Here is a 22993-nt window from a genome sequence, read left to right on the forward strand (position 1 = left end):
ATGGATGAAAGTCAATCACAATGGTCGAATGATAAATGCATGGCTCAAGAACTAATCGGATGTTCTGTGCTAAGCATTGGACCAATATAAATGTGATTCTTAATTCATGAGGATATTTGGTTTTCAAAGATCATAAAATAATAACCGATTCCTTCCCCACTTTACCGGGTAAACCAAGACAAGAAAATTTATAATTTTCAGCAAATGTCTAAACCAAATTCAATTATATTTTCAATCAATTGGTTTCAAGGAAGGTTTATATTTTAATAAAAGCAAGCATGCTTAAATCTTAATAAAACTATATGACAAGAAGATGCATGGAAAATGATCAGTTCATGATATGGGAATGATCTAACAACTTACTTATCCATGTTTGATCGGATTAAAACAGGATTATAATTTCAATCAAAGCAAACATGCTAAGTTTAGATGAAAACCGATTTGGTCTAATTATATGCAAGCAGTGTGAACCATTTAGATGTAAGCAATATGAACCAATTTAATTTATATGAACTATTATCAGGATTGTCAATGAAATGCAAACGTAAATTCAGTCTTAGCAATATGACAATTATGCATGGTCAGATTTTAAACAATATGACAAATGCATTCAAAGTTGGTTCAAGATGATTCAAGATGATTCAAAATTTTACTAAACTGATGCTATCAAGAATGCAACAAGATTACTATATAATTTAATCATCAGTTTCAAGCATGGTAAAAGATCAAGATTAACTATCAACTTATGTGATCAATATTCAGTATGATATGAAATCTATTCAAGGTTGGTTCAATTATCAACCTATATGATCAAATGATTTCAAGACAGACTTTATTTTATGACATATCAATATAAACAAGACTATATGTTATTTTCAGTCAAAGATATGCAATTAATTAAAATCAAATATGCATTTATAAAAATCAAAGCAAAGCAAACAATGACAGTCAAAGATATGCAATGATGGGTTTTAATTTCGATTTTATTTTGGTTGACTGGATTCAAGGTTTTGATCTTTGGATTTTCGATTTTGCTGGTTGAAAACCAAGCAAGAGGTTTAAGGGTTTTGATGGTATTGATAAACGACTTATACAACCTGCTAGAACAGCTGGTGATGCGAATAAACAAAGGTTTGATTATTGGTTTCAATCCTTTAGACAAATCCGGATTTAAGGCCGGATCATATAGGAGAAAGGTAGAGCCGATTAATGGCTTACATACCAAGAAGGGGATTTAGGATTTCACATTTTATTTTATAAGAATTTTATAATCAAGATTCATATAGATCTTTAGATATTTTAATTTGTTTTTGAGATACTTAGAACCTTTAGAGAATTATAACTTTTATGGATTCAACATAATTCGGAATCAAGTTTCTTATGGATCAATGGATCATAGAAACAAGATTAATATTATGGATTCATATAGATCCTAGATTTCTTTTCAGATATAATGGTGTTCTTAGATTTTATGGATAGATTAGTTTACCATTTTACACCACAAGAATCTGAATGGACCACCATGAGAGAGAGCTGATCCACGGATGAACTGGTTGAGAGAGAGGTGGAAGAGCTGGCCGGAAACACCATGAGTCGGCGGCGCCGATTGTATATGCGATTGCCGACGCGTCAGAGATCGGATCGACAAGCCGTCTTCGGCCACGGATTATTCTCGTCTTGGGTTTCAGATTGATAGGTAGATCGTCGTCTGGCTCCACAGGGTTTGAGAGATACAGCGGTTTAAAGTTGCGCCTGGATATAAGATTTTCTGGCCGGAAAAGAGAGCTCCGGTGGAGAGAAACTTCTCAGGTGGAGAGCACATTCGTGCTGATAACGTATTATAAACTAAAGAGAATGTGGAGAGTGATTTGTGAGGAATGTTGTGTGTATTTCTCATTAGCCAACACCACAATATATAGTGGTTTGATACAAGGGTTTACAAATGCTTTACAAGGAATAAAATCTACACATTGATTACATTGACTACATTGATGTCATAGAGAAGACTTGGTCATGGTGATAACTCCAAGGTTGACTGAGTCTCCTGATCTCGGTCCGGTTTGTAGATGAACCGATGTAAACCGGATGTAAACCTCCTTGGACTTCCTCTTGTACTTGTTGGACTTGTCTAGTACTTGGTTAAGTACTTGGTTATGGTCCATCCACGATGAATATTATAACAAAATGTCAACTTTATGCTTTATTGAATAGTCTTAACGGAAGTGGAGTTAGTAAAACTTTGTGCTCTGGTCTCTGTACAAGTTTTTGGCGTCTCTTTTCCAACAGAGAATCGTCAAAACAGCTTACGAGGTTTTGATTGCTTTCTACGGTTTCATAAAGATGTGAACTTTGTCTCTCTTCTCGCTCACTCTCTAATAGATTCCTGGTTCTCTCTGTTTTCAAATGGGTCTGTGTAGTTCGAGAGTTAATAAGGCCTCGAGGAATGAAACTGAGACAACAAGCGCCGCCACTACTACGGTGGAGAGACAAGCCTCCGGGCGGCTGCAGAGGGAGAAAGATTTGACTAGCGGCGGTGAAATCAATGAGGCTGAGCAGTTGGTGGGTCGGCTTGTTGGCAATGGTTCAACTGAAAGTGCTTGTCTTTATACACAACAAGGCAGCAAAGGAACTAACCAAGACGCCATGCTTGTCTGGGAGGTTTGTGTCTCTCCTTCTTGAGGAAAAAGAGTTTCACTTTTTAGGGTTTTTGTTTCATTATGATGAAATGCAACATCCCTTTTTGATACTATTTGAAGTTTTCTTATATGGTTCATCGTTTGAAGAAAGCTATTGATTCTCATGTGTTGTTGCAGTTATAAGTACTCTTGTTGTTGCTATTTATGTTCTCTGTTGTTTTGAAGGTTTTAGAAGCGACCTTAGTTACTGCATGAACCTCTTTTCATTTTTTTTTTCCAATTTCAGAATTTCTGTTCAAGAAGCGATACAGTGCTATGCGGTGTATTCGATGGACATGGTCCGTTTGGTCATATGGTTGCAAAGAGAGTCCGAGACATGTTACCTTTCACTTTATCAACCCAATTGAAAAAGACTTCAGAGATGGACTCCACGAGCGTCCTCAACTCTGCAACTTGCATAGAAGAAGAAGAAGAAGAGCAACGGTTTGAGTTACATCCAAGTGAGAAAGACGATAAGCTACCACTTCCTCATATGTATCTCCCGCTGAAACGAGCGTTGCTCAAGACTTGTCAACAGATGGATAAAGAGTTAAAAATGCATCCAACCATCAACTGTTTCTGCAGCGGAACAACTTCTGTTACAGTCATCAAACAGGTGAAAGTCCAGTCACCGGTTTACTTATACTCTCTCATTGACTCTGTAGATGATTTAACTTCTCTTGGTTTATAGGGTAAGGGATCTGGTGGTGGGGAATATTGGTGACTCGAGGGCTGTTCTTGCGACAAGAGACCAAGACAATGCTCTCATGGCTGTACAGTTAACCATAGACTTAAAACCAGACTTGCCAAGTATACATATAAATCTCTTCCCTTCACAGGTGATCATCTTAGAAACATGGACTTAACTTTTCTTCTCTATGACCGTCAGGTGAATCTGCAAGAATCCAGAAATGTAAAGGTAGAGTGTTTGCCTTACAAGATGAGCCTGAGGTTGCACGTGTGTGGTTACCAAACAGTGATTCACCTGGTCTGGCAATGGCTCGAGCTTTTGGTGACTTCTGTCTTAAAGATTACGGTCTAATCTCTGTTCCGGATATCAACTACCGCCGTCTCACTGAAAGAGATCAGTTCATTATTCTAGCCACTGACGGGGTACATTCTTCTTCTTTCTTCTTGTGGTTTCAGAACCTATGTAGTAGCTGAATCTGTTTTGTGTGATTGATTGTATAGGTGTGGGATGTTTTGTCGAACAAAGAAGCTGTTGACATTGTGGCTTCAGCTCCTAGTCGAAACACTGCAGCTCGTGCTTTAGTATGCACAGCTGTTCGAGCATGGAGGCTCAAGTATCCTACTTCCAAGAACGATGACTGCGCTGTAGTATGTCTCTTTCTCGAAGATTCCTCGGCGGAAGCATCCATGGAAGTTTCTGAAACCGTTGTTCATTCGCGCAAAGAGTCTATAGAGAGTGTCACTTTCACATCAAGCAAAGATGGTGAGAAGAAAGAAGAGGCTTCAGCAGAGATTGTACCTGTTTTAGATATTAAGGAAGAAAAAACGTGCGAGAGGATTGAGTCCAAGAAGACAACACTTGCCGAATGCATATCTGTCAAGGATGATGAAGAGTGGTCGGCGTTGGAAGGCTTGACAAGAGTCAACAGTCTCTTGAGCATTCCTAGGTTCTTGTCTGGCGAGCTAAGATCAGGTAGCTGGAGAAAATGGTTGTGAGTATGCATGCAACACTCAGAGAAGTGATCAGACAAACAAACAAACAATCACTGATTTTCATTTCATGATTGGTTTTTTCTTTTCCAATGATGACATTAAAATCAGTGTTAGCAAATGTCACAGACAGAGTTTATTCGTTGGAAGATGTCTTTTAGATATACGTTTTATGTCTGCGTTTTACTTGCTTACAAGCTCTTTGATATTTATGATGACAACAAACAACCGTGAAAACTGAACACATAATATATATATATACTTTATTTAAGGTTCTCACAACAGAAGAGAAAACGAAAAGCACAAATGTGGAATCAGTAGATATACCGAGACCATTCCACACAGAGCCGGCAAAGTTAACTAAGATAAGAAACTTATAAGTTTATCTGACGTTTGGGATTATTACAAATACTTAACGAGCAGCCATATTACAACAGCAAGACCAACGATTCCAAGCACTGACAAGAGCATTGACATGCAAGAACAGCCACTCCTCATATTCTTGTTCATGACAGCAAGGTTCTTTTGCACTCTCTGTAAAACAAGAAACAACAAACAGAATACATCAATGGCTAACACTAAAGGTTATAACTCACCAAAATAAATTCTTAGAAAGGAATACCCGTAAGCGAGAGTCAGTGACATCCACATGGTAGTCTAAGTCATCCTGCATACACAACCCAGCTTTTGTTACAACAATGAAATCCAAATCAGAGCACTCAAAAAACAAAACAAACAACATACGATAAGCCTTGTCTGCAAACCAAGCTCCTCATTGACAGCTAAAGCAATGTGTTTAGTACTCATCACTGTTTCCTCCAACTTCTCAAGTCCTTCATCTTGTTCTATCTCCCCCCCACCCAAAAAAAAAAAACAAATTAGTACAGAACTAAACCAACAAAAACAAATGTAAAATAAAACACAGCTTTTACCTCTCATAACCTGTCGCTGAAACCCAACAATCCCTTGGTTATCCATGCTAGCAACTCTACTCATAGTATCATCCGCCTTAATCTCTGACGACCCAAGCAAGCTGTCTCTATTAGCAAAGTTGGACATGTTCAAAGCATTGGCCATCTGATTCGCCTGCGATCTCAAATTCCCAATCATATCCTTGCGTCGGTTCATCTCCTTCTCTGAGCTGTGTGACAAAAGTAAAGTAAGTATGATCCAAACTCAACAAGGTCAAATATCAACACTTTTGACATTAAAAGTGTCAAAGTTTAGAGCTTTAATGGCTTTCTTACATGGGCTTTCCATGGATTTTGGCGAGAAGAGACTGGAGAGACTCTAAACGGGTTCCGAAGATTGTGATCTTTCTTCGTATAGCTGAAGCGCGGCGCTGAGCATCGGGCCCTGTTAAGGAAGATTTGTTCCTTTCTGAGATCATTCCGTTTATGTCTTCAGCGAGTTTTAAAGCTTCGTTGTATTCTCTCATCCATGAATCCGACGAAGACGCCATTTCACCTGAGTACACAGATCACACCTTTTGGTACTCGCAGAGCCACCGTGATTCGGAGGAAAACGAGATCGAACTGTGGGAAGAAGAGATCTTTTTTATCCGTAGCTGAAATGAAACGACAGCGTTTTCTGTTGATGATGTTAGAATGCGAGAAGGGGTTAATAACTATTTATAAAAGTTAAGTGGGTGAAAGCAGAAACGATATATAAATGAAGGACCAAATAATTGAAACTATTCTTGTCTAGTTCTTTCTCTGTCTCTTGGGGTATAAAGTTGGTGGACTTTAAGGGTAACGGTTGGTGGGTGTTCTAAAGCAAGTTCGAGCAAGAGGGGATCGATCGAATCATGTAAGCTTAAGCTCTCTAATTAGTCTGTAACACTGTTAAAGTTAGATCCTTTTACATTTTATTATGCGATCTTTAACCAAGCGTCTGTATGTGATAAAAACTAATATAAGCCAGATGGTTATGTTTTCAGGGAGACCATAGAACAGTCTATTATCCCGGGTTTGCCTGATGACTTGGCTTTGAGATGCATAGCGAAGCTTTCTCACGGCTATCACGGAACGCTCGAGTGTGTCTCCAAAGGTTGGAGAGATTTAGTTCGCAGTGAGGATTACTCGTGCTATAAAGCTAGAAACGGATGGTCGGGGAGCTGGTTGTTTGTTCTTACTCAAGGTCTTAAGAACCGATGGGTTGCTTATGACCCTGATGCTGATCGGTGGCATCCATTGCCTAGGAACATAGCTGTTCAAGATGGCTGGGACCATCATGGTTTTGAGTATGTTTGTGTTTCGAGCTGTCTTCTTGTCATCGGGGGTTGCTATGTGTCGTCGTCGTCTCCTCGTGAGAAGACTGTTGTCACTGGAGACGTGGTGCGGTTTGATCCGTTTAAGAAAGAGTGGAAAAGGGTTGCTAGTATGAGAACCCCGAGGGCTCACTTTGCTTGTGCTGCTGTCTCTGGCAAGGTTTATGTTGCTGGTGGTCGCAGTGCATATTCACGTTTATCAAATCTCGTCGATAGTTCATCTGCTGAGGTTTATGATCCTGTCGCTGATAGGTATTTTTTTCCCTCCATGATACACTCTTTTTTTTTAATATACCTTTGGGTAAGAGATAGATAGATACAACTTTGAAGTAGAGAAACTATCAAACTAGGGTCTGACGTAACAGTAATAATGCAGGTGGGAGGAGTTACCAGCAGTGCCTAGACCACAAATGAACTCCTCGGGGTTAGGGTTATCGTACAAAGGGTCCTTTCATGTGATGAGTGATCAGGTGGGAATCGCAGAGCAAATTTCTTCTGGAGTCTTCAATCCACTAGAGATGAGTTGGTCCACTGTGGTTGATAACTGGCCTAGCCTCATGAATTATACGGTTCAGGTGATGAAAGATGATCGACCGTACACGATTGTAGACTCGGGACTGGGAGGAAATGTGATCCAGACTAGGGATACATATGAAGGAGAATGGTATAGTGTTGGCTCAGTTCCTTGTGTTGTTGTTCCTAATCATCCGGGAGAGTCGTCACCGGTGGTAGGATTCGGGTTTGCAGCTCTAAGGGATGAGCTTTGTGTTATAGGAGGCCATGTCCGTATAAAATTAGATGCGGCGAGATTTCAGATTGTGAGATCGTCTGTCATGATGGTATGTAACCCTTTAGATAGGCCCCTGAACTGGAGAGAGACCAAACCTATGTGCATTCCAGCCGGTGGGCTTATTATTGGTTGTGTATCCTTGGAAGAATCATCTCCACCTTAACCGAGGTGATATATTCTCTCTATGGTTGCACAAATTATTACAATCTATCCTTATGTTGTGTCATTAATATCTTCTTTAGTCTTTTTACTTACAAGTAACTTGCCTCTTCATTTCTCCTGCCGAGTCTTGCTTGGCTTGTGTATATATAAATAATAAGAGTTGTGTTCTGTTCATATTAGCATTTCACATTTGTTTATAGCCATTTACTTTGCAGTCTGTCATCGTTGCATCTCGAAAAGGTTACTAACACCCTTTCATAATTCTTCTGTGTGCTGTAGCGGGTCATGGAGTGTCTTTGTGGTGTTTCCTTTGTTGAGCAAGAACTTGGTTCCATTACTTGTCAAAGGATATAAGTTACCTGTGCGTGGATGCTTTTGTTTAAAGGAAACTAGTTATCAGTGAAGGCAACCTATACCAATAATGCATTTTATGTTCTGGGTTAAAAAAGACATAACAGTTTGATTCTGAAGTGACTTTGAGTATGTTAATGATTTGAGATGATCGCTGCAAGATGGTTACAAGTGTTATATTCAAGCAAATTACTGACATCACTCACATGCAGTGTATTGAGAGGGGGTTTAGTAAGCTTCATATATTTTGTTATGCGTCTTTTTCTGCTGCACATAGGTGTACTCATCATAAATTCTGAATACAACCCCTACACGGTACATGTTGTTAGGATTATTACAAACTGCATATTCATATGAAATACATTATTCAGAAAACAGAACTTGACAGGATCCTAGAGGGGAAAAGAATAACATTACGTATAAAGAAAGTAGAGAATTTTTTTAGCAAAAAAAAAAAAAAAAGAAAGTAGAGAATCGGTTGTAATGAAAATGATATTAAAAGAAAGTAACCGCACGTTGCTTATGAATATAGGATCTGATGAAGTTGAGAGTCCCATTTAATGCAAAACCGTATAACATAAGCGACGGGATTTGATTCCAAGACTCCACCACATCTTATTCTATCATCGTAACCGTCTATTTTTTTCCCACCTTCTGAAAGATGGACGGTTCACTTTTCTTCTTCTGGTTTTAGAAACCGAGTCAGACGGAGTTAAAAGTTGTATAAATCTTACTTACACACTAAAGATTTTGGATTTTTCCATTACAAAAAGTCCTGACAATTTGGTATTTCTTTTTAATTAATATTTTAATATATGTATCCAATCCCTTGAGAGAAACGAGGACAAACTAAAGAGGAAGCCAGAGAAAACAAAAACAAAAAGAAGAAGAAGATGTTAGGGTTTTTGATGTATTCATCCTGAGATTTGAGCACAGAGAAGATGTTTTTGGATTATAGCTACCTCTCACAATCCTTCTTACACCTGCTCACCGCACAGGTCAAGAAGCTCTACATTTCTTGTTTTTTTTCTCTCTCTTTCATGTTAATTTACTATGGCCTGCGGGTTTTCTATTTGAGGTTTTTGATTATTCGGTGAGAGTTTGCTGTTGAAAAGTTTCCATTTTTAGAAATCAAAAAGCATGCTTTTGGAGTTTTCTTGTCAAAAACTATTCATTTCACAATCGATTATGTCTGAAGACTCCTCTGGGTTACTGTTCTTACCATTGTAGGATTCAAAGCTTCTAACTTTATCTTCTTTTTTGTGTCTAAATTGCAGTTAATTATCTGCGAGGTTCTGCAATCTCTGAAGAAGTTCTAGTGGTGGTTTCAGTATGTCAGGTTCTTGCCATTTAGACTAATTTGTCGGATTCTTGCTTGTTTGTTGTTGTGATGGAAAGAAACAGACCACAGCATCCGTTCCAGCAACAGGGTATGGAACCTGGATATGTGAATGACTCTGTCCCTCAAGCATTTATTACACCTGAACAAACAGTTTTGACCAGTGCCAATCCCAATCTCCTGCCTCCAAATTTGAATGCTTCAGATGTTAGGCCGGGGCTTCACTACTCCATACAAACAGGAGAAGAGTTCTCTCTCGAGTTTCTTCGAGATCGAGTGATTTCTCAACGGTCTGCAAACCCCAATGCAGCTGGTGACATGGTGGGAAACGGGATGAGGGAGTACGAGAGAGCGAACAACTATCCGCTTGGGCATATCCAGTCAGCACCAGAGGCTTTGTTATGTCAAGATAGAAGCTTAGGAGACTTCCACGGGTATCCATCTTCGTCGTCAGCCTCGGGTAGTTTAACGGCTAAGGTTAAAATCCTCTGTAGCTTCGGTGGGAGAATACTCCCGCGTCCGGGAGATTCTAAGCTTAGATACGTTGGAGGTGAGACGCACATTATCTCCATACGGAAGGACATATCCTGGCATGAGCTCAGGCAAAAGGTTCTTGAGATATACTACCGGACTCATGTTGTCAAGTACCAGCTTCCTGGCGAAGATCTCGACGCCTTGGTGTCTGTGTCGTGCGAGGAGGATCTACAGAACATGATGGAGGAGTATAACGAGATGGAGAACCGCGGCGGTTCGCAGAAGCTTAGAATGTTTCTCTTCTCCGTCGGTGATTTGGACGGTTCTCTTTTGGGTGTGAGTCAAAGCGATGCTGACTCCGAGTTTCAGTACGTTGTGGCTGTAAACGATATGGACATTGGATCGAGAAGCAACTCGACTCTCAATAGACTGGACAGCCTTTCTGCAAACAGTTTGGGTGAGCTGGATGTTAGGAACAACACTGAGGGGGGCATCATCAACGGTGTTTCCCCTCCGGGGATTGATCTCCAACAACAACAATCCTCTATGCAGTATTCTGACTCTGCACCACCACCACAAAGCTCAATGCTGCAGTATCCTCCTCAATCTATTCCACCACTCAATGCTGCGTATCAGTTTCAGCATCAAGCTGTTCCGCCGAACTCTACGCTTCAGTATGCACAGGTCATTCCTCCTAATCCATCTCTTCAGTATCCTCAATCTATTCTACCAGGTTCTACTCTTCAGTATCCACAATCTATTTCCACCAGCTCCTATGGAATGTACCCACAGTATTATGAAAGTCAGCAGTTTCCAATGCATTACGGACCCGGTTCTATTTCCATGCCTTTCCAAGGAGGGCAGCAGCCAAACCATCACCCTGGAATCACCACACAGCAAAACGCAGCAGTTCATACAGGAGAGCTGAACATAACACCTGAGATGAGAGTTGGTGAGAATGTAGAGCCTGAAAATCGCCAGAACACTCCTCCTCCTCAAGCGGATAATAATCACTGCGTAGTTCGGGAGGCACCAGTTTCTCCAACTGTACCTAGCCAGAATGCTTCGCATATGTTGCCACCAAGAAGAGACCCGCGGCAGCAGAACAATCCTGTGATGAAGCCCCGTGATACTGTTGTTGTTCCTCCTGAGCAGGTTCCTGTGTCTGGTGAGGATGATCAGCTTTCAACATCGAGTGGTACATGTGGTGGTCTTGCTCAGACTGACTCTGAGTCTAACTTAATCGATCTTGATTACCCGGAACCACCGTTACCGCCCATGCGGAGGGTGTATGGTTCAGAGAGGATACCTCGTGAACAGTTGGAAATGCTAAACCGTCTGTCCAAGTCTGATGACTCTCAGTTCTTAATGTCTCATTCACAAGCTATCACTGGACAGCAAGATCCAGCAAAGCAAGGAGAGGGTAAATCTCATGAAGATTCACATATTGTTAATGAAACGACCTCTGAGAAGGTTGGGGTCAATGGTGGAGGAGGTATCGAGGCTGAAGATTCACATTCAGACACGTCCACTAATCATGCAATCCCTGAAAACCGAGCTCCTTCAAGTGTTCTAATCGACATCAATGATCGGTTCCCTCAAGACTTCCTCTCTGAAATATTTGCAAAGGCGCTCTCTGAGGAGGGAATGACACCAGGCGTCAACGCGTATCAGCATGATGGTGCGGGTGTTAGTTTGAATGTAGAGAACCATGATCCTAAAAACTGGTCTTATTTTCGGAAACTGGCGGAGGAACAGTTCGACAGTGAAAGAGATGTTCCCCCAGGCTTTCCATCTGACATGGAAGATAGCGGAGTGAATGCCAAGTTGCATCCATTGACAAGAGATGGCGTTGCAACAGAGAACAGTGTGGATCCTCAGCTGAATGTAGGTCAAGATTATGATTACGTTGCTGGCACTGACGAGGATGCACAGATGAAGGTCACAGAGAGTGAGGAGTTTGGTGCTATGGTTGAGAATCTAAGGACTCCGGATGGTGAACATGAGGTAATATGACAGATTTGATTACACGATTCCATAACAAAGAATGTACTAATGAGGAGAATGAATACTTGTAGGATGATGAAAAGACAGAATCAAGGAATGCTGCGCTTCCTCCACTTGGTTCGCCTATGGCAGATTATGACACAAATGGGTTGCAGGTATGATGGACTAAAAAAAATCTTATACCTGGTAGAACTTTGCAGTTTTTTGGACATGTTATAAAGAATCAGACATCAAATTAATTATCTGGTTACAATCTTGGTCTAATTTTTCTTTTCGTCTTGTTTGTGTGTTTAGATCATTATGAATGATGATCTCGAGGAGCTAAAGGAACTTGGTTCTGGCACTTTCGGTACAGTGTATCATGGGAAATGGAGAGGATCAGATGTTGCCATCAAGAGGATAAAGAAGAGTTGCTTTTCTGGTCGATCTTCTGAACAAGAGAGATTAGTGAGTCTTTCTGCATTTTTATATTGCATATTTTTTCCTTGAGCATATGTTAAAAATGATTACAGAATGACATATCAATATCCTTTTTCTTTTCTTTTTCTATTTCCTAGGCTGGTGAATTCTGGGGAGAAGCTGAAATTCTATCAAAGCTTCATCATCCGAATGTGGTTGCATTATATGGTGTTGTAAAAGACGGACCTGGTGGAACATTGGCTACTGTAACAGAGTACATGGTTGATGGCTCTCTGAGACATGTTCTAATCAGGAAAGATAGGTACAAATGTCTCTTATAACGTTTCTCCATTTTCCTTTCTGACGACCGGTTAATTGATTCTTTACTTTTCTTGTTATGTCTGTTTTCAGACACCTGGATCGTCGTAAGAGACTAATCATTGCCATGGATGCTGCATTTGGAATGGAGTATTTGCACGCCAAAAACATTGTTCACTTCGATTTGAAATGTGACAACTTACTTGTAAACCTCAAAGATCCTTCTCGCCCAATCTGCAAGGTAAAAGCTTCATTCATATGATGTCTCTTTGAACATCATCAGATTGTGTCTCTTATACTCTTCGCTTGTTTTTAATTTAGGTTGGTGATTTCGGTTTGTCGAAAATTAAACGAAATACATTAGTATCTGGTGGTGTACGTGGAACCCTTCCATGGATGGCACCAGAGCTTCTAAATGGTAGCAGCAGCAAAGTTTCAGAGAAGGTAAAAATATAAATATGTTCCATATTGAGTAAGAAGAATAGAAACGAAACCACTCTGAGTTATTACTTGTTTACATGCAGGTGGATGTCTTCTCTTTTGGTATAGTCTTGTGGGAGATTCTAACTGGAGAGGAACCATATGCTAATATGCACTATGGTGCTATAATAGGTGCGTATGGGAAAATACTGTTTGATAAGATTAATGTTTTGGTTCGGTTTGGGCTATGCTATGAATGATTCTCAATGATACTGAGGTTGTCATCAGGTTATGTTCTTCTGGACTCTGTTGTTGTTTTTCCAATGTGGAAGAAATGAACCTTTATATGTATATCTTGTCTGATCGTCTTTTATGGGTCTTGGACATGACTATGCCTAACTACTCTACGGTCAAGTGCAGGTGGGATAGTGAACAACACACTGAGGCCAACGATACCAACTTACTGTGACTCTGACTGGAGAATACTAATGGAGGAGTGCTGGGCGCCTAATCCTACGGCACGGCCATCCTTCACGGAGATAGCTCGTAGGTTACGTGTGATGACAACTGCTGCAACTTCAAACCAGTCCAAACCGCCAGCTCACAATAAGGCTTCAAAGTAGAACAGAGTCTTTAATCTGTATACTCTTTTCAATGTTTTGGGGTCAGGAGGAAGATATTTGTTGACCCTTTTCTCCTTTCCCTTTCCCTTTCTCATTTTTTTTTTCATTTACCAAAACCATGAACATGTTTACGTAATAAAATTGGTTTGAGTATTTTGTATCAACAGTCAAAAGTTGTTTTATCTCACATTATTTTCCTTACTAATGTGGAAAAGAACACTAGTATTTTACTAGTGTCATCACAAGCTCAAACACTCCATAAGGATCTTCAGCGAGACGGTTAAGTATCGGTAAAGCAAACGCCGCCGTTTTACCACTACCGGTTTGCGCAAGCCCCCAAAACGTCTCGGCTTCCTCCTCCATTCTCTTTGGACCAAAAGAAAAGTGAAGCCGGCGAGTTTGTCGACGGTAAACTAAGGGAGTTCAAATCCGGTTTAGCCGAACCTGAACATTAAACCGGATATACAAGATTGGGGTTTTCATCATCTCTAAATCGGTTAACAACATAAGAATCTGACCAATCATAAACCAAACTTAACCTTCTCGCATTGCTCTAGACGATTTTCTCAAGCCCTGACAAACCCTATTTGAAACCAAGAAAACATCTGAGACCAATCTCTCGATCTCTTCTCTTGCATCTCATCCTCCCCTAAGGCGGAGGAGAGTCGTCTTTGATTTGATTGGAAGGAAAAAAAAACAAAAACAGGTATGGCTAGTGTCGTCAATGTCAATAAGAAGAGAGTTCGAATTTCGGAAGAAAATCCAGAAAGTGAAAAGAAGGATGATAATACGTGTTGCGTGTGCGATGGAAAAGACGATTGGGTGTTAGTATGTCACGGAGAGGGATGTCTCATATCAATTCATCAAAGCTGTACATGTGACGAGCCTGACTTTGATGAGTTCGGTAATTTCTTTTGTCCCTACTGTTGGTACAAGCGTGTTGTTCTCAAGTCGTTGAAGCTAAGAGATAAGCTTTCGGTGGGGATTGACAAGTCTAGAGTAGTTGTTGATTTGGATGTTAGTGAGAATGTAAATGCTTCACAAGGTCGAAGAAGAGAATGCGATGATGAATCGTACGAGAAATTCATGGCGATGGAGATGGATCAGAGAAGGGAAGAAGTCGCTGCCGAAACTCCTCAGTCTCAGAATCACGTTTCTGAAGATGGAGATGAGGTTGACTTGGCCTTCAATGAGCAAGAAGAAGAAGAGGATGAACAAATAGAGCATCATCATCGTATCTCTACGGACAATGTTCAAGAGTTGGCTTTGGTCATCCACCAGCCAATAGAAGCACAGCCTTTTCGAACAGTCCCTCCTCCTCCAACGAATGGAACTGCAGCACTCCATGTTCCCGAGCAGAGAAAACGTAAAAGAGTGCTTTGGACGCAGGCGGAAGAAGAGATGCTTAAGGTTGGTGTGCAGAAATTCCCTGGCGTCAGGAATATTCCATGGCGCAAGATCTTGGAGTTTGGTCGGGATGTGTTTCACGAAGATCGGGCTCCTAGTGACCTCAAGGACAAGTGGAAAAATATACTCAAAATGTCTTTTGAGGGCCCCCGACGGGAAAGTGGTAAGCTTCCTATCGACTGAAAGACAACCATATCATCAGTAGCTTAGCAGAGAGTGCTTTGCGGTTTGTTGGACAACCTTGTTCATACATTTTGCACTAATGGTTGCCAAAATCATGAACCAATGTTACTCTATTGTAAACCAGACTAGTACTAGTTTTGCTTGTTAAAATGATAGCTCCTTCATAGTTTGCACCCCAAACAAAAACCCTTGTCGTATCCAGAAACGACTACATACGTTTACTTGTTATACATATGGTAAAGAGGTTTTGGTCTCTGTTATTATGAGGTATCAAAGATTGTTTCTTGCCCTTTAGCCAGTCATTCGTTTGATATATATAACGCTGTTAAATGTTAATCAGTCATTCACATACAAAACAATCAAGGACAAAGAATTAGAAAGGACGAAAAAAATATAAGCAACGAAACAGCAGAAAAGAAATGTTGAGTGCCAAACGCAAATCCAGGCTATACACCCTTAATCTTTCATCATATGTGTATGTATTAGACGGTGGTCTCATAGGATAATGCAGCCTCCCTGATCCCTGGTGAACAAAGAACAAACAAATTCAGATTATTTTTGTTTCTATCTAGAAAACCACTGAGGTTGTGAACATTGATTACCTCTTGGGCTCCTCATAGTAACTCAGAGCTTGTTCGAACTTGAGCCAGAGTGGACATGATGATGCCTCAAGATCGACGTGCTCAGGACCTTTGATATAAGCTTGGATAATGAACTGATTACTCCTTTCCCTGCGTCCCAAGTCGTTTGAACAAATATAAATGTATTGTCTCCACTGACTCGGATTGATATTGTTTGACTCGGATAATCAGGAGTACTAAGTAGGGATTTTTTTTGGAGTGGGAGGCTTACCGTCCTTCGTACTCGGATAACCAAACCAAATAGGCTACGCCGAAGTACATAGAAACAAATGGTTTGGTTAGATCGTCTGCTGAATCGACTCTGTATGCTCGGTATCCAAGCTCCCTTCATTCCAGGAAACAGACACATTTAGATTTGAAGTTTTATTAGACAATTTATTGTGACTATAGAGAGAAATGAAGTTGTGTTGCAAACTTACGTGTTTAACCAGGCAGCAGTATTGTAGTCCACTCCGAGAATTCCCACCTTCTTCCCAGTACCGTTCACAAACCTCATGCTCACAGTATCAGCAACAGCGCAAACAAGAGGCTGCATCAGTGAAATGGAAATTATCTTTCAGAGTTGGCATATGAATAACAAAATTATATGTCCACTAAGAAGTTGTCTTGCTGTTGCAATATAGTAAAGCAGGTGATGGTTAACAGATATGCTCACAACTTTAATTCCTTTTGTGCTGAAGTACTCTGAAACGATAATCTCTGCAACAGCCTAGAAAGAAAAATGATAGCATATTACTCTTTTAAGCAATATGGTGAGAACTATGCCTAGTTGCTCAAGGAAGTATATGTCGTAACTGTTCAGTAAAAAGACAGTACCTTCATTTCCCCTCGAGAAAGGTAAGGCCTCTTTTCACTATCTTGTGAGAAACGAACCTTTCCCCTTTCTTCTTTGGATTTTGTCCACTCTTTACATACTTCGGGATGATTCCACATATCTTCCATATCTTCAGGGGAAGCTCTAGAGTCCCAGTATGTGAAGTTGGTGTCTGTCAAGTTCAGAGAGTGCATTATAAGTTCATAATATCAAACACACAAATGAGGTTCTCCAAATCTGCGTGCATATGCAGCTAAAGCATTAACACACTGTGCCATGCTACTCCTAAGATTTATGGAGATCATAAAATGCTTGAAATGAGCGTGTTATTGATACAGCAATATACAAATACTAAGACATTACTTGAGCCTGGTGAAGTGGGATTAGTAGGATGAAAGCTTGAAGGACCAGCATCGACATGTTTTCTGCAATAACAATTAACAGACTGCAGGTTTAGTACCGAAGCTTTGCTTTTCTATCTTCTTGGTGCAACTATTACAACAAAAAATGACAATATGAAAGGACACTGCAAAACAAAACCTTTTCTTGGCAACCATGCATAAAATGTGACAGCAGAAACAAGGTAGACAGAACAATCAGAGAACAGAAACAACAAACCTTGAAGGGAGAGCCTCTTTCACTACAAGGTATCTTTTCCAATATGGCAGTGTAGATTTGTGAGTCGCCTTTTTTGTCCCTCCATTATATGCTCTTACAACAAACTCTTCACTTCTCTGACTGCACATGAGAAGTTTTCAAAAATTTAACTAGTTCCAAGAGAAATATAGCTTTTTGTCATTGAAACTGTAAAGCTAGCGATATCAAATTAGGGCCAACGTATCGTACTTATTCTGATAGTCTGTCAACCATTTCAGGTAAGCCGCCCCAAAATATACATTTATAAATGGCTTGTGAAGAAGATCAGGATTTTCATCCACATTATATTCCTGATAACCTTGTCCTCTGCAATAAAATTTGACCAATACCAGAACATAAGATTCCTTAAAGAAAGCTTAAGATCTTGGACAGGACCTGAAACTAAAACTGATAACGTACCCAGCCAACCACTCTGCTGTCTTTGCAAAAACTTGTAACATCCCTAAGCCAGTTTCCTTGGTCTTTTTGTTGTACCGCATAATGAGAGGCTTCCGGTCACTTTCAAGCTCCGCAATTGCGCATATCATTTCCTGCAGATGAAGAGGGAAATGCAAAACTCTCAGATCAGAAAGGGAATAACCGATCTCAAGAGCAGCTAAAACAAAGCTCAAAAGTAATAGTTTTTCACTTTGAAAACATGATCCGTGACATGATTAAAGACCAAGAGTGGAAATATGAAACACTCAGTGACAGATGAAAAGGAAGCATACCGGATCCAGTATTGAATCAAAATGTCTCCGGACAGTAATATCAGCAACAGCCTGCAGTAACAAGGAATATGCTTTATGTAAACCATACTAAGTTCAACCAAACATACAACAATATTTAGAAAAACAGATTACTTTCATCTCAGTCTGAGTCAGATAAGGCTGACCATCAGGATCCCTTGAGAGATGAACCTTCTGCCCTTTAGTTTCCCCAACCTCTAACCATTCAGCTCTCACCGCAGGATCCATCCACATTGCTTCTAAATCATCTGGGTCAACACAATCATTCCAGTACATGAAACTATTGGCCATTCTTGCATTGCTGTACGACCTTTCCATTGGCATCTGCCAAAAAAAAAAGAAAGATAATTATCACAGAAGCTATTTGAAGATTGAAGAATCACATCGCAAACATATCGTTTACATCATCCGTAGGTAACATGTTTTCAAAATTCAAAATCGAATTCTACAAGCATAGACGTCAAACACGAAGACGAACTAACCGATCTCACAAAAAAAAAAAAAATTCAAATCGTAAAATCAATTAGGAAACTATAGGAAGTATCATGTCAACATTGCTCAGCAAACAATCAAACTGCATTGAAAATCAATACGTGGCAGAAACGAAGGAGGAGAGAAAGATAGAAAAAACCTTGCCGAAGGCGTAAGCGCGAAGGACGAGAACGTCGACGACAGGAGCAGAGAAAAGGAGATGAAGATTCAAACTGATATACACAGAGAATAAGAACGAGGGAGAAAGCAACGGTTCGCCATTTTTGACGGGAGAGCCAGAACATTAAAATCAATCTTACAGAGGGGACTGTGTGATGATGACGAACGAAACGCAGAAGAATGCCACCTGGCGGTTTCGGAGCCTGGACCAGCTCGACGTCGTTTTTAACGTATAGCTATTTTTAGCGGGAGAGCCAGCTGGACTTTTTGCCACGTGGCAACGACTAACATCGCTTTATGGCTTCCTTTAACCCCAACCGTGTCATTAATACGGCTACGTTGTTCACATATGACTGCAGGCCCACTGATCATGGGCCTAATGTTAACTTTGTCGTTCTTCCGATGATATCATAGCCCTTTAGTTCTCATCGCACAATTGGTTATGATGGGCCGTGCCGCATCAGAACACGCCACCATCGTCTCTGCAGAGTCGTAAAACTCGTAGGCATATTTACATGGGAATATTCGTCTACAGCTACACTCAAAAACCACACAGCGGAAGCGTTTTGGGGTTTTAGCGGCGAGATCTCTTTGTTCTCCTGTAGCCTAGCAATGGCCTTCTCTTCCCTTCTCAGATCTGCCACCACTTCCGCCGCCGCTCCTCGTGTAGAGCTTTATACATCTCCGTCGTACGACTATTCTCAGGTATAAAGCGTGATTCGTTTCTCCACTATCGAGTGTTTAACTCGATTTAATATGTTTAAGCATTACGTTTCGCTTTGTTCTGCGTAAGATTAGGAGGTGATGTCACTCGTCTTTAGCTCTCGTTTTCAATTTCTTCAGTGTAAAGTAAAACTTGGTGACTGTTATTGTACCTTGATATTCACGTGTCGTTTGCAATTGAACGTCTCGTCGTTTATCTTGTGTTAGCTGATGAGAATCTGAATCAGTGATAGGAAGCAGCACTGAGGGTTTTTTATAGGTTTCGTATTTTTGTCTTGAACGATTAGGTCACGTCAGGTCTTGGATTTAGTCACAACCTGACCTCGTCCAGATTCTCCGGTGCTGCGATTTCAAGAAGGTCATCTTTATCTTTACAGTTCAGTCACAAACTCTGTTTTCACGATGTTTTATTTAGATTCTCACAAGTGTTTTTTTCATCTTCAATTGTTGTACAGAAAATGCAATGGGACAAGTGTTCAACCTATCAAGGCGACAGCTACAGAAGCACCTCCTGCTGTTCACAGTAAGAAAACGAAACTCATTGAAACTGCGTAGCTGTATATGAGGCTACATTCTTTACTGCTAAGTTGGTTTGATTGACTTGTTTAGGGTCAAGGAGCAGTGGCAAGACAAAGGTTGGGATCAATGGTATGCTCTTCTAATCCGTTGCTGAATTTCATTTTGAAACACGTCACCATCCGATGCTATTTGCCTTCATTTCATTTCTTCTGATATACTTCGGGTCCCCTACTTTTTTTCGTTTCTTACTGATGCTTGAGGCTTTGCTACGTGTGGGACAGGTTTTGGTCGGATTGGAAGGTTGGTCCTTCGCATCGCAACTTTCAGAGATGATATTGAGGTTGTAGCAGTTAACGACCCATTCATAGACGCCAAGTACATGGTAATGATGATTTACTGTCTTATCTAGCAGTAGATGCAACTTGGAGTGCCATTTTACTTCGACTAGTGTTTAATCCAAATTAAGCGAGGAGTTACTTGTAACTGTCTCTGTATCATCCCATTTAGTGTATCTTACTCTTGGTAACTTTTTCGATTGCTAGATCCCAGTATCGTTTTAAGGAAATTAATTTAAAGTGGCATGGGATACCTGTGTATCAAACTTAGTGCAAATATTCTCTCCCCTCTTATGCAGGCTTACATGTTCAAGTATGATTCTACTCATGGAAATTACAAAGGAACCATCAATGTAATTGACGATTCCACTTTGGAGATCAACGGAAAAGAGATCAAAGTTGTCAGCAAGAGGTAATGTGTCAAAATGTTTACTCATAGTCATATATATCTGTCTAGACATGGTCAAATTATGAATTAATTGTCATGATTTTCTATTGATAAGGTAATAAGTTTACTCTTTCTAGTATCTGACATCTTATTGGTCCTTCCACAGAGACCCAGCTGAGATCCCGTGGGCTGATCTTGGAGCTGATTATGTTGTTGAATCTTCCGGGGTCTTCACCACCCTTGCAAAAGCTTCGTCACATTTGAAGGTTTACAGTTTCATCTGAACGTACTTGTTAATCTACTTATCCTTTTATTATTCTGATTAATCTAAATATTCGTCTGCTAAAATGGCTTATCATTTACTTGGCCTTTTATCGTCTATGCAGGGTGGCGCCAAGAAAGTCATCATATCTGCACCTTCGGCGGACGCACCAATGTTTGTTGTTGGAGTAAATGAGAGGACATACAAACCTAACATGGATATAGTCTCTAATGCAAGCTGCACCACCAATTGTCTTGCACCTCTTGCTAAGGTTTGTAACATTGCACTTTATTTTTCCTGTGAATAACTTGTTGTCGATGGCCCCTAACTTCTGTATCTTTCAGGTGGTGCATGAGGAATTTGGAATTCTTGAAGGCTTGATGACAACAGTTCATGCGACCACAGGTACTGGTTTCTTGGTCATCATCTTGTTATGAGAAGACTAAATTGTGTACCAATGCCTGAGAAGACTAAATTGTGTTTTCTTTTGTTCATATCTTCTTTCCATATTCAGCAACTCAGAAAACTGTGGACGGTCCATCAATGAAGGACTGGAGAGGAGGCCGTGGCGCCAGTCAAAACATCATTCCTAGCTCAACCGGCGCAGCAAAGGTACACAAGATCACATGGTTATATATATATATATATATATATATATATATAAATCCAAGCTGAAACCATATTTAATCCTTTTTTTTGTTGCTCTGTCTCAATAGGCTGTTGGTAAGGTTCTTCCAGAACTCAATGGAAAACTAACGGAATGGCTTTCCGTGTCCCAACGCCAAATGTTTCTGTTGTGGATTTAACTTGTCGACTTGAGAAGGATGCATCGTACGAAGATGTTAAGGCAGCGATAAAGTATGACTGATTCCCAATACCATTATCGTTTACCTGAACTTAACGTGGAACTGTAGTAACATCTCACTATTTTGATGTTAAACTCTGAGTAGGTTTGCTTCAGAAGGACCACTTAGGGGAATCATGGGGTACACAGAAGAAGATGTGGTCTCCAATGATTTTGTCGGAGATTCAAGGTATCACACACTTCAAAAAAATCTTGGAACGGATCACGGATTTCAAAATCTAGTTATGGTTCTCAAACGTGGTGATCATTTTCAGGTCAAGTATCTTTGATGCTAATGCTGGGATTGGATTAAGCAAGTCTTTCATGAAACTTGTGTCCTGGTATGACAACGAATGGGGTTACAGGTAAACAGCCTCTCATTCCATTACCACCTATTTGGCATCTGTCAATACGCAAAGACTAAAAATGTATCGCGGGCTTTGTAATGTTACAGCAACCGAGTCCTTGACCTGATAGAGCATATGGCGTTAGTTGCAGCCAGCCGCTAAACCATGGCGGTTTCTTGCAGAAGCCAAAGATTTTCTCCATCTGTGCATTAGGTACCTAGCTGTTTTTTCTTTTGTCGTTGTTGGGGTTCGAATGATGAACCTTACGGCTTGGGTTTTGAAACCATATGATTCTAATAATAAGACTTGGGTTTGTTAGCTTCCATAACTTGTCTAGTAGTGAAAAAGTTAATTTATAATTGTAGAGATGAGATGAAAAACTGAAATTCTGTAACTTTGGACTGAGTAAAATAGGGTGATGAAAGAGTGACATCACATCCACTTTAGGAAAGAAATAAATAAATAAAACACTAATTAATACAAACAGATAAAAAGGCTTTAGATATTTATGAGAATTTGTTAATAGGAGGATATTACACGAAAGAAAACGCACTTGGAGAAGAAAATGGAGGAAAAGGTAGAAGGGGACAAAAGCTTTTTTGCAATCGTGGAAAACCACTTTGATCTCAACCAAATGTGGCACTGGACAAAATTAATGAATCATTTTAGTCTTAATCATCATATAACCCAAAAAAATCTTTAGTTTAGCCGTGTTTGATTTTTTCTTTCAGATGAAGGAACTTGGCGAATGTGTAATGCAAAAGCATTAGGGACTCCTTGTTGATATGGTCGGTTCTTTGGACCAAGCCTTTTTTGCATCACCAATGACCACCTACTTTGTCACCTCTCTCATAAAAATTTTCACTATGAAGTTCCCAATTATGTGCACATCTTAAAAATATAGACAAAATGTATTTCGTGTGTGACCTATATCTATCTTAAAAAAACAGAGAGCACAAAAAAAGATAGCACTATGCTTTATAGCAC

At 40.2% G+C, this 22993-nt stretch overlaps 7 protein-coding genes across 7 annotated transcripts; 5 read left to right on the forward strand and 2 right to left on the reverse strand.

The window, feature by feature from the left end:
* Positions 1-2235: 2235 nt before the first annotated feature.
* Positions 2236-4519, forward strand: LOC108863264 (probable protein phosphatase 2C 6). Its single transcript, XM_018637641.2, has 5 exons — positions 2236-2658; positions 2923-3302; positions 3373-3485; positions 3565-3788; positions 3867-4519. Exons 1-5 carry the CDS (start codon positions 2404-2406, stop codon positions 4359-4361), a joined length of 1467 nt encoding a protein of 488 aa, XP_018493143.1. The 5' UTR covers positions 2236-2403; the 3' UTR covers positions 4362-4519.
* Positions 4520-4586: 67 nt separating this feature from the next.
* LOC108863256 (syntaxin-51) lies at positions 4587-5912 on the reverse strand. The gene is made up of 5 exons (XM_018637628.2): positions 5603-5912; positions 5288-5496; positions 5100-5200; positions 4978-5022; positions 4587-4889 (listed from the first exon to the last, which is right to left on the reverse strand). The coding sequence occupies exons 1-5, from the start codon at positions 5815-5817 to the stop codon at positions 4758-4760; spliced, it is 702 nt and encodes a 233-aa protein (XP_018493130.1). The 5' UTR covers positions 5818-5912; the 3' UTR covers positions 4587-4757.
* Positions 5913-6015: 103 nt separating this feature from the next.
* On the forward strand, positions 6016-8180 carry LOC108863240 (F-box/kelch-repeat protein At1g16250-like). The gene is made up of 4 exons (XM_018637610.2): positions 6016-6164; positions 6295-6876; positions 7001-7582; positions 7856-8180. Coding segments are annotated over exons 1-3 (1161 nt in total). The 5' UTR covers positions 6016-6162; the 3' UTR covers positions 7578-7582; positions 7856-8180.
* A 568-nt stretch (positions 8181-8748) lies between these two features.
* LOC108863226 (uncharacterized) lies at positions 8749-13694 on the forward strand. Its single transcript, XM_018637584.2, has 9 exons — positions 8749-8925; positions 9205-11747; positions 11819-11902; positions 12042-12194; positions 12305-12468; positions 12558-12705; positions 12786-12908; positions 12989-13076; positions 13305-13694. The coding sequence occupies exons 2-9, from the start codon at positions 9318-9320 to the stop codon at positions 13505-13507; spliced, it is 3393 nt and encodes a 1130-aa protein (XP_018493086.2). The 5' UTR covers positions 8749-8925; positions 9205-9317; the 3' UTR covers positions 13508-13694.
* Positions 13695-13885: 191 nt separating this feature from the next.
* LOC108863249 (uncharacterized) lies at positions 13886-15350 on the forward strand. Its single transcript, XM_018637621.2, is given in 2 exon segments — positions 13886-15046; positions 15048-15350. Coding segments are annotated over 2 exon segments (903 nt in total). The 5' UTR covers positions 13886-14215; the 3' UTR covers positions 15120-15350.
* Positions 15351-15387: 37 nt separating this feature from the next.
* LOC108863235 (uncharacterized) lies at positions 15388-18783 on the reverse strand. Its single transcript, XM_057008284.1, has 13 exons — positions 18569-18783; positions 18052-18261; positions 17920-17970; positions 17609-17739; positions 17399-17515; positions 17171-17290; positions 16916-16977; positions 16555-16724; positions 16394-16447; positions 16158-16267; positions 15950-16063; positions 15700-15828; positions 15388-15620 (listed from the first exon to the last, which is right to left on the reverse strand). Exons 2-13 carry the CDS (start codon positions 18259-18261, stop codon positions 15593-15595), a joined length of 1296 nt encoding a protein of 431 aa, XP_056864264.1. The 5' UTR covers positions 18569-18783; the 3' UTR covers positions 15388-15592.
* Positions 18784-19055: 272 nt separating this feature from the next.
* Positions 19056-22334, forward strand: LOC108839846 (glyceraldehyde-3-phosphate dehydrogenase GAPCP2, chloroplastic). The gene is given in 15 exon segments (XM_018612625.2): positions 19056-19293; positions 19599-19669; positions 19767-19834; positions 19921-19959; positions 20112-20212; positions 20465-20577; positions 20720-20819; positions 20940-21086; positions 21160-21220; positions 21330-21427; positions 21532-21568; positions 21571-21673; positions 21766-21849; positions 21935-22024; positions 22114-22334. Coding segments are annotated over 15 exon segments (1260 nt in total). The 5' UTR covers positions 19056-19200; the 3' UTR covers positions 22169-22334.
* The last annotated feature ends 659 nt before the right edge of the window (positions 22335-22993 follow it).

This window comes from Raphanus sativus, chromosome 1 (genome assembly GCF_000801105.2).
Source record: "Raphanus sativus cultivar WK10039 chromosome 1, ASM80110v3, whole genome shotgun sequence".
Classification (NCBI taxonomy): domain Eukaryota; kingdom Viridiplantae; phylum Streptophyta; class Magnoliopsida; order Brassicales; family Brassicaceae; genus Raphanus; species Raphanus sativus.

What these genes read in the sequence shown, in the direction of transcription:
- LOC108863264 (XM_018637641.2), top strand. Translation starts at nt 2,404, where the DNA reads ATGGGTCTGTGTAGTTCGAGAGTTAATAAGGCCTCGAGGAATGAAACT. An exon ending in ATCAAACAGGTGAAAGTCCA is followed by an intron (nt 3,303 to 3,372) that starts GTCACCGGTTTA and finishes TTATAGGGTAAG; the next exon opens with GGATCTGGTGGTGGGGAATA. An exon ending in TTATTCTAGCCACTGACGGG is followed by an intron (nt 3,789 to 3,866) that starts GTACATTCTTCT and finishes TTGATTGTATAG; the next exon opens with GTGTGGGATGTTTTGTCGAA.
- LOC108863256 (XM_018637628.2), bottom strand. Translation starts at nt 5,817, where the DNA reads ATGGCGTCTTCGTCGGATTCATGGATGAGAGAATACAACGAAGCTTTA. An exon ending in TCAGCGACAGGTTATGAGAG is followed by an intron (nt 5,201 to 5,287) that starts GTAAAAGCTGTG and finishes GGGGGGAGATAG; the next exon opens with AACAAGATGAAGGACTTGAG. An exon ending in GTTTGCAGACAAGGCTTATC is followed by an intron (nt 5,023 to 5,099) that starts GTATGTTGTTTG and finishes TTGTGTATGCAG; the next exon opens with GATGACTTAGACTACCATGT.
- LOC108863240 (XM_018637610.2), top strand. An exon ending in TATGATCCTGTCGCTGATAG is followed by an intron (nt 6,877 to 7,000) that starts GTATTTTTTTCC and finishes GTAATAATGCAG; the next exon opens with GTGGGAGGAGTTACCAGCAG.
- LOC108863226 (XM_018637584.2), top strand. Translation starts at nt 9,318, where the DNA reads ATGGAAAGAAACAGACCACAGCATCCGTTCCAGCAACAGGGTATGGAA. An exon ending in ATGACACAAATGGGTTGCAG is followed by an intron (nt 11,903 to 12,041) that starts GTATGATGGACT and finishes TTGTGTGTTTAG; the next exon opens with ATCATTATGAATGATGATCT. An exon ending in CTTCTCGCCCAATCTGCAAG is followed by an intron (nt 12,706 to 12,785) that starts GTAAAAGCTTCA and finishes TTTTTAATTTAG; the next exon opens with GTTGGTGATTTCGGTTTGTC.
- LOC108863235 (XM_057008284.1), bottom strand. Translation starts at nt 18,261, where the DNA reads ATGCCAATGGAAAGGTCGTACAGCAATGCAAGAATGGCCAATAGTTTC. An exon ending in ACAGCAGAGTGGTTGGCTGG is followed by an intron (nt 17,516 to 17,608) that starts GTACGTTATCAG and finishes ATTTTATTGCAG; the next exon opens with AGGACAAGGTTATCAGGAAT. An exon ending in TTATCCGAGTACGAAGGACG is followed by an intron (nt 15,829 to 15,949) that starts GTAAGCCTCCCA and finishes CTTGGGACGCAG; the next exon opens with GGAAAGGAGTAATCAGTTCA.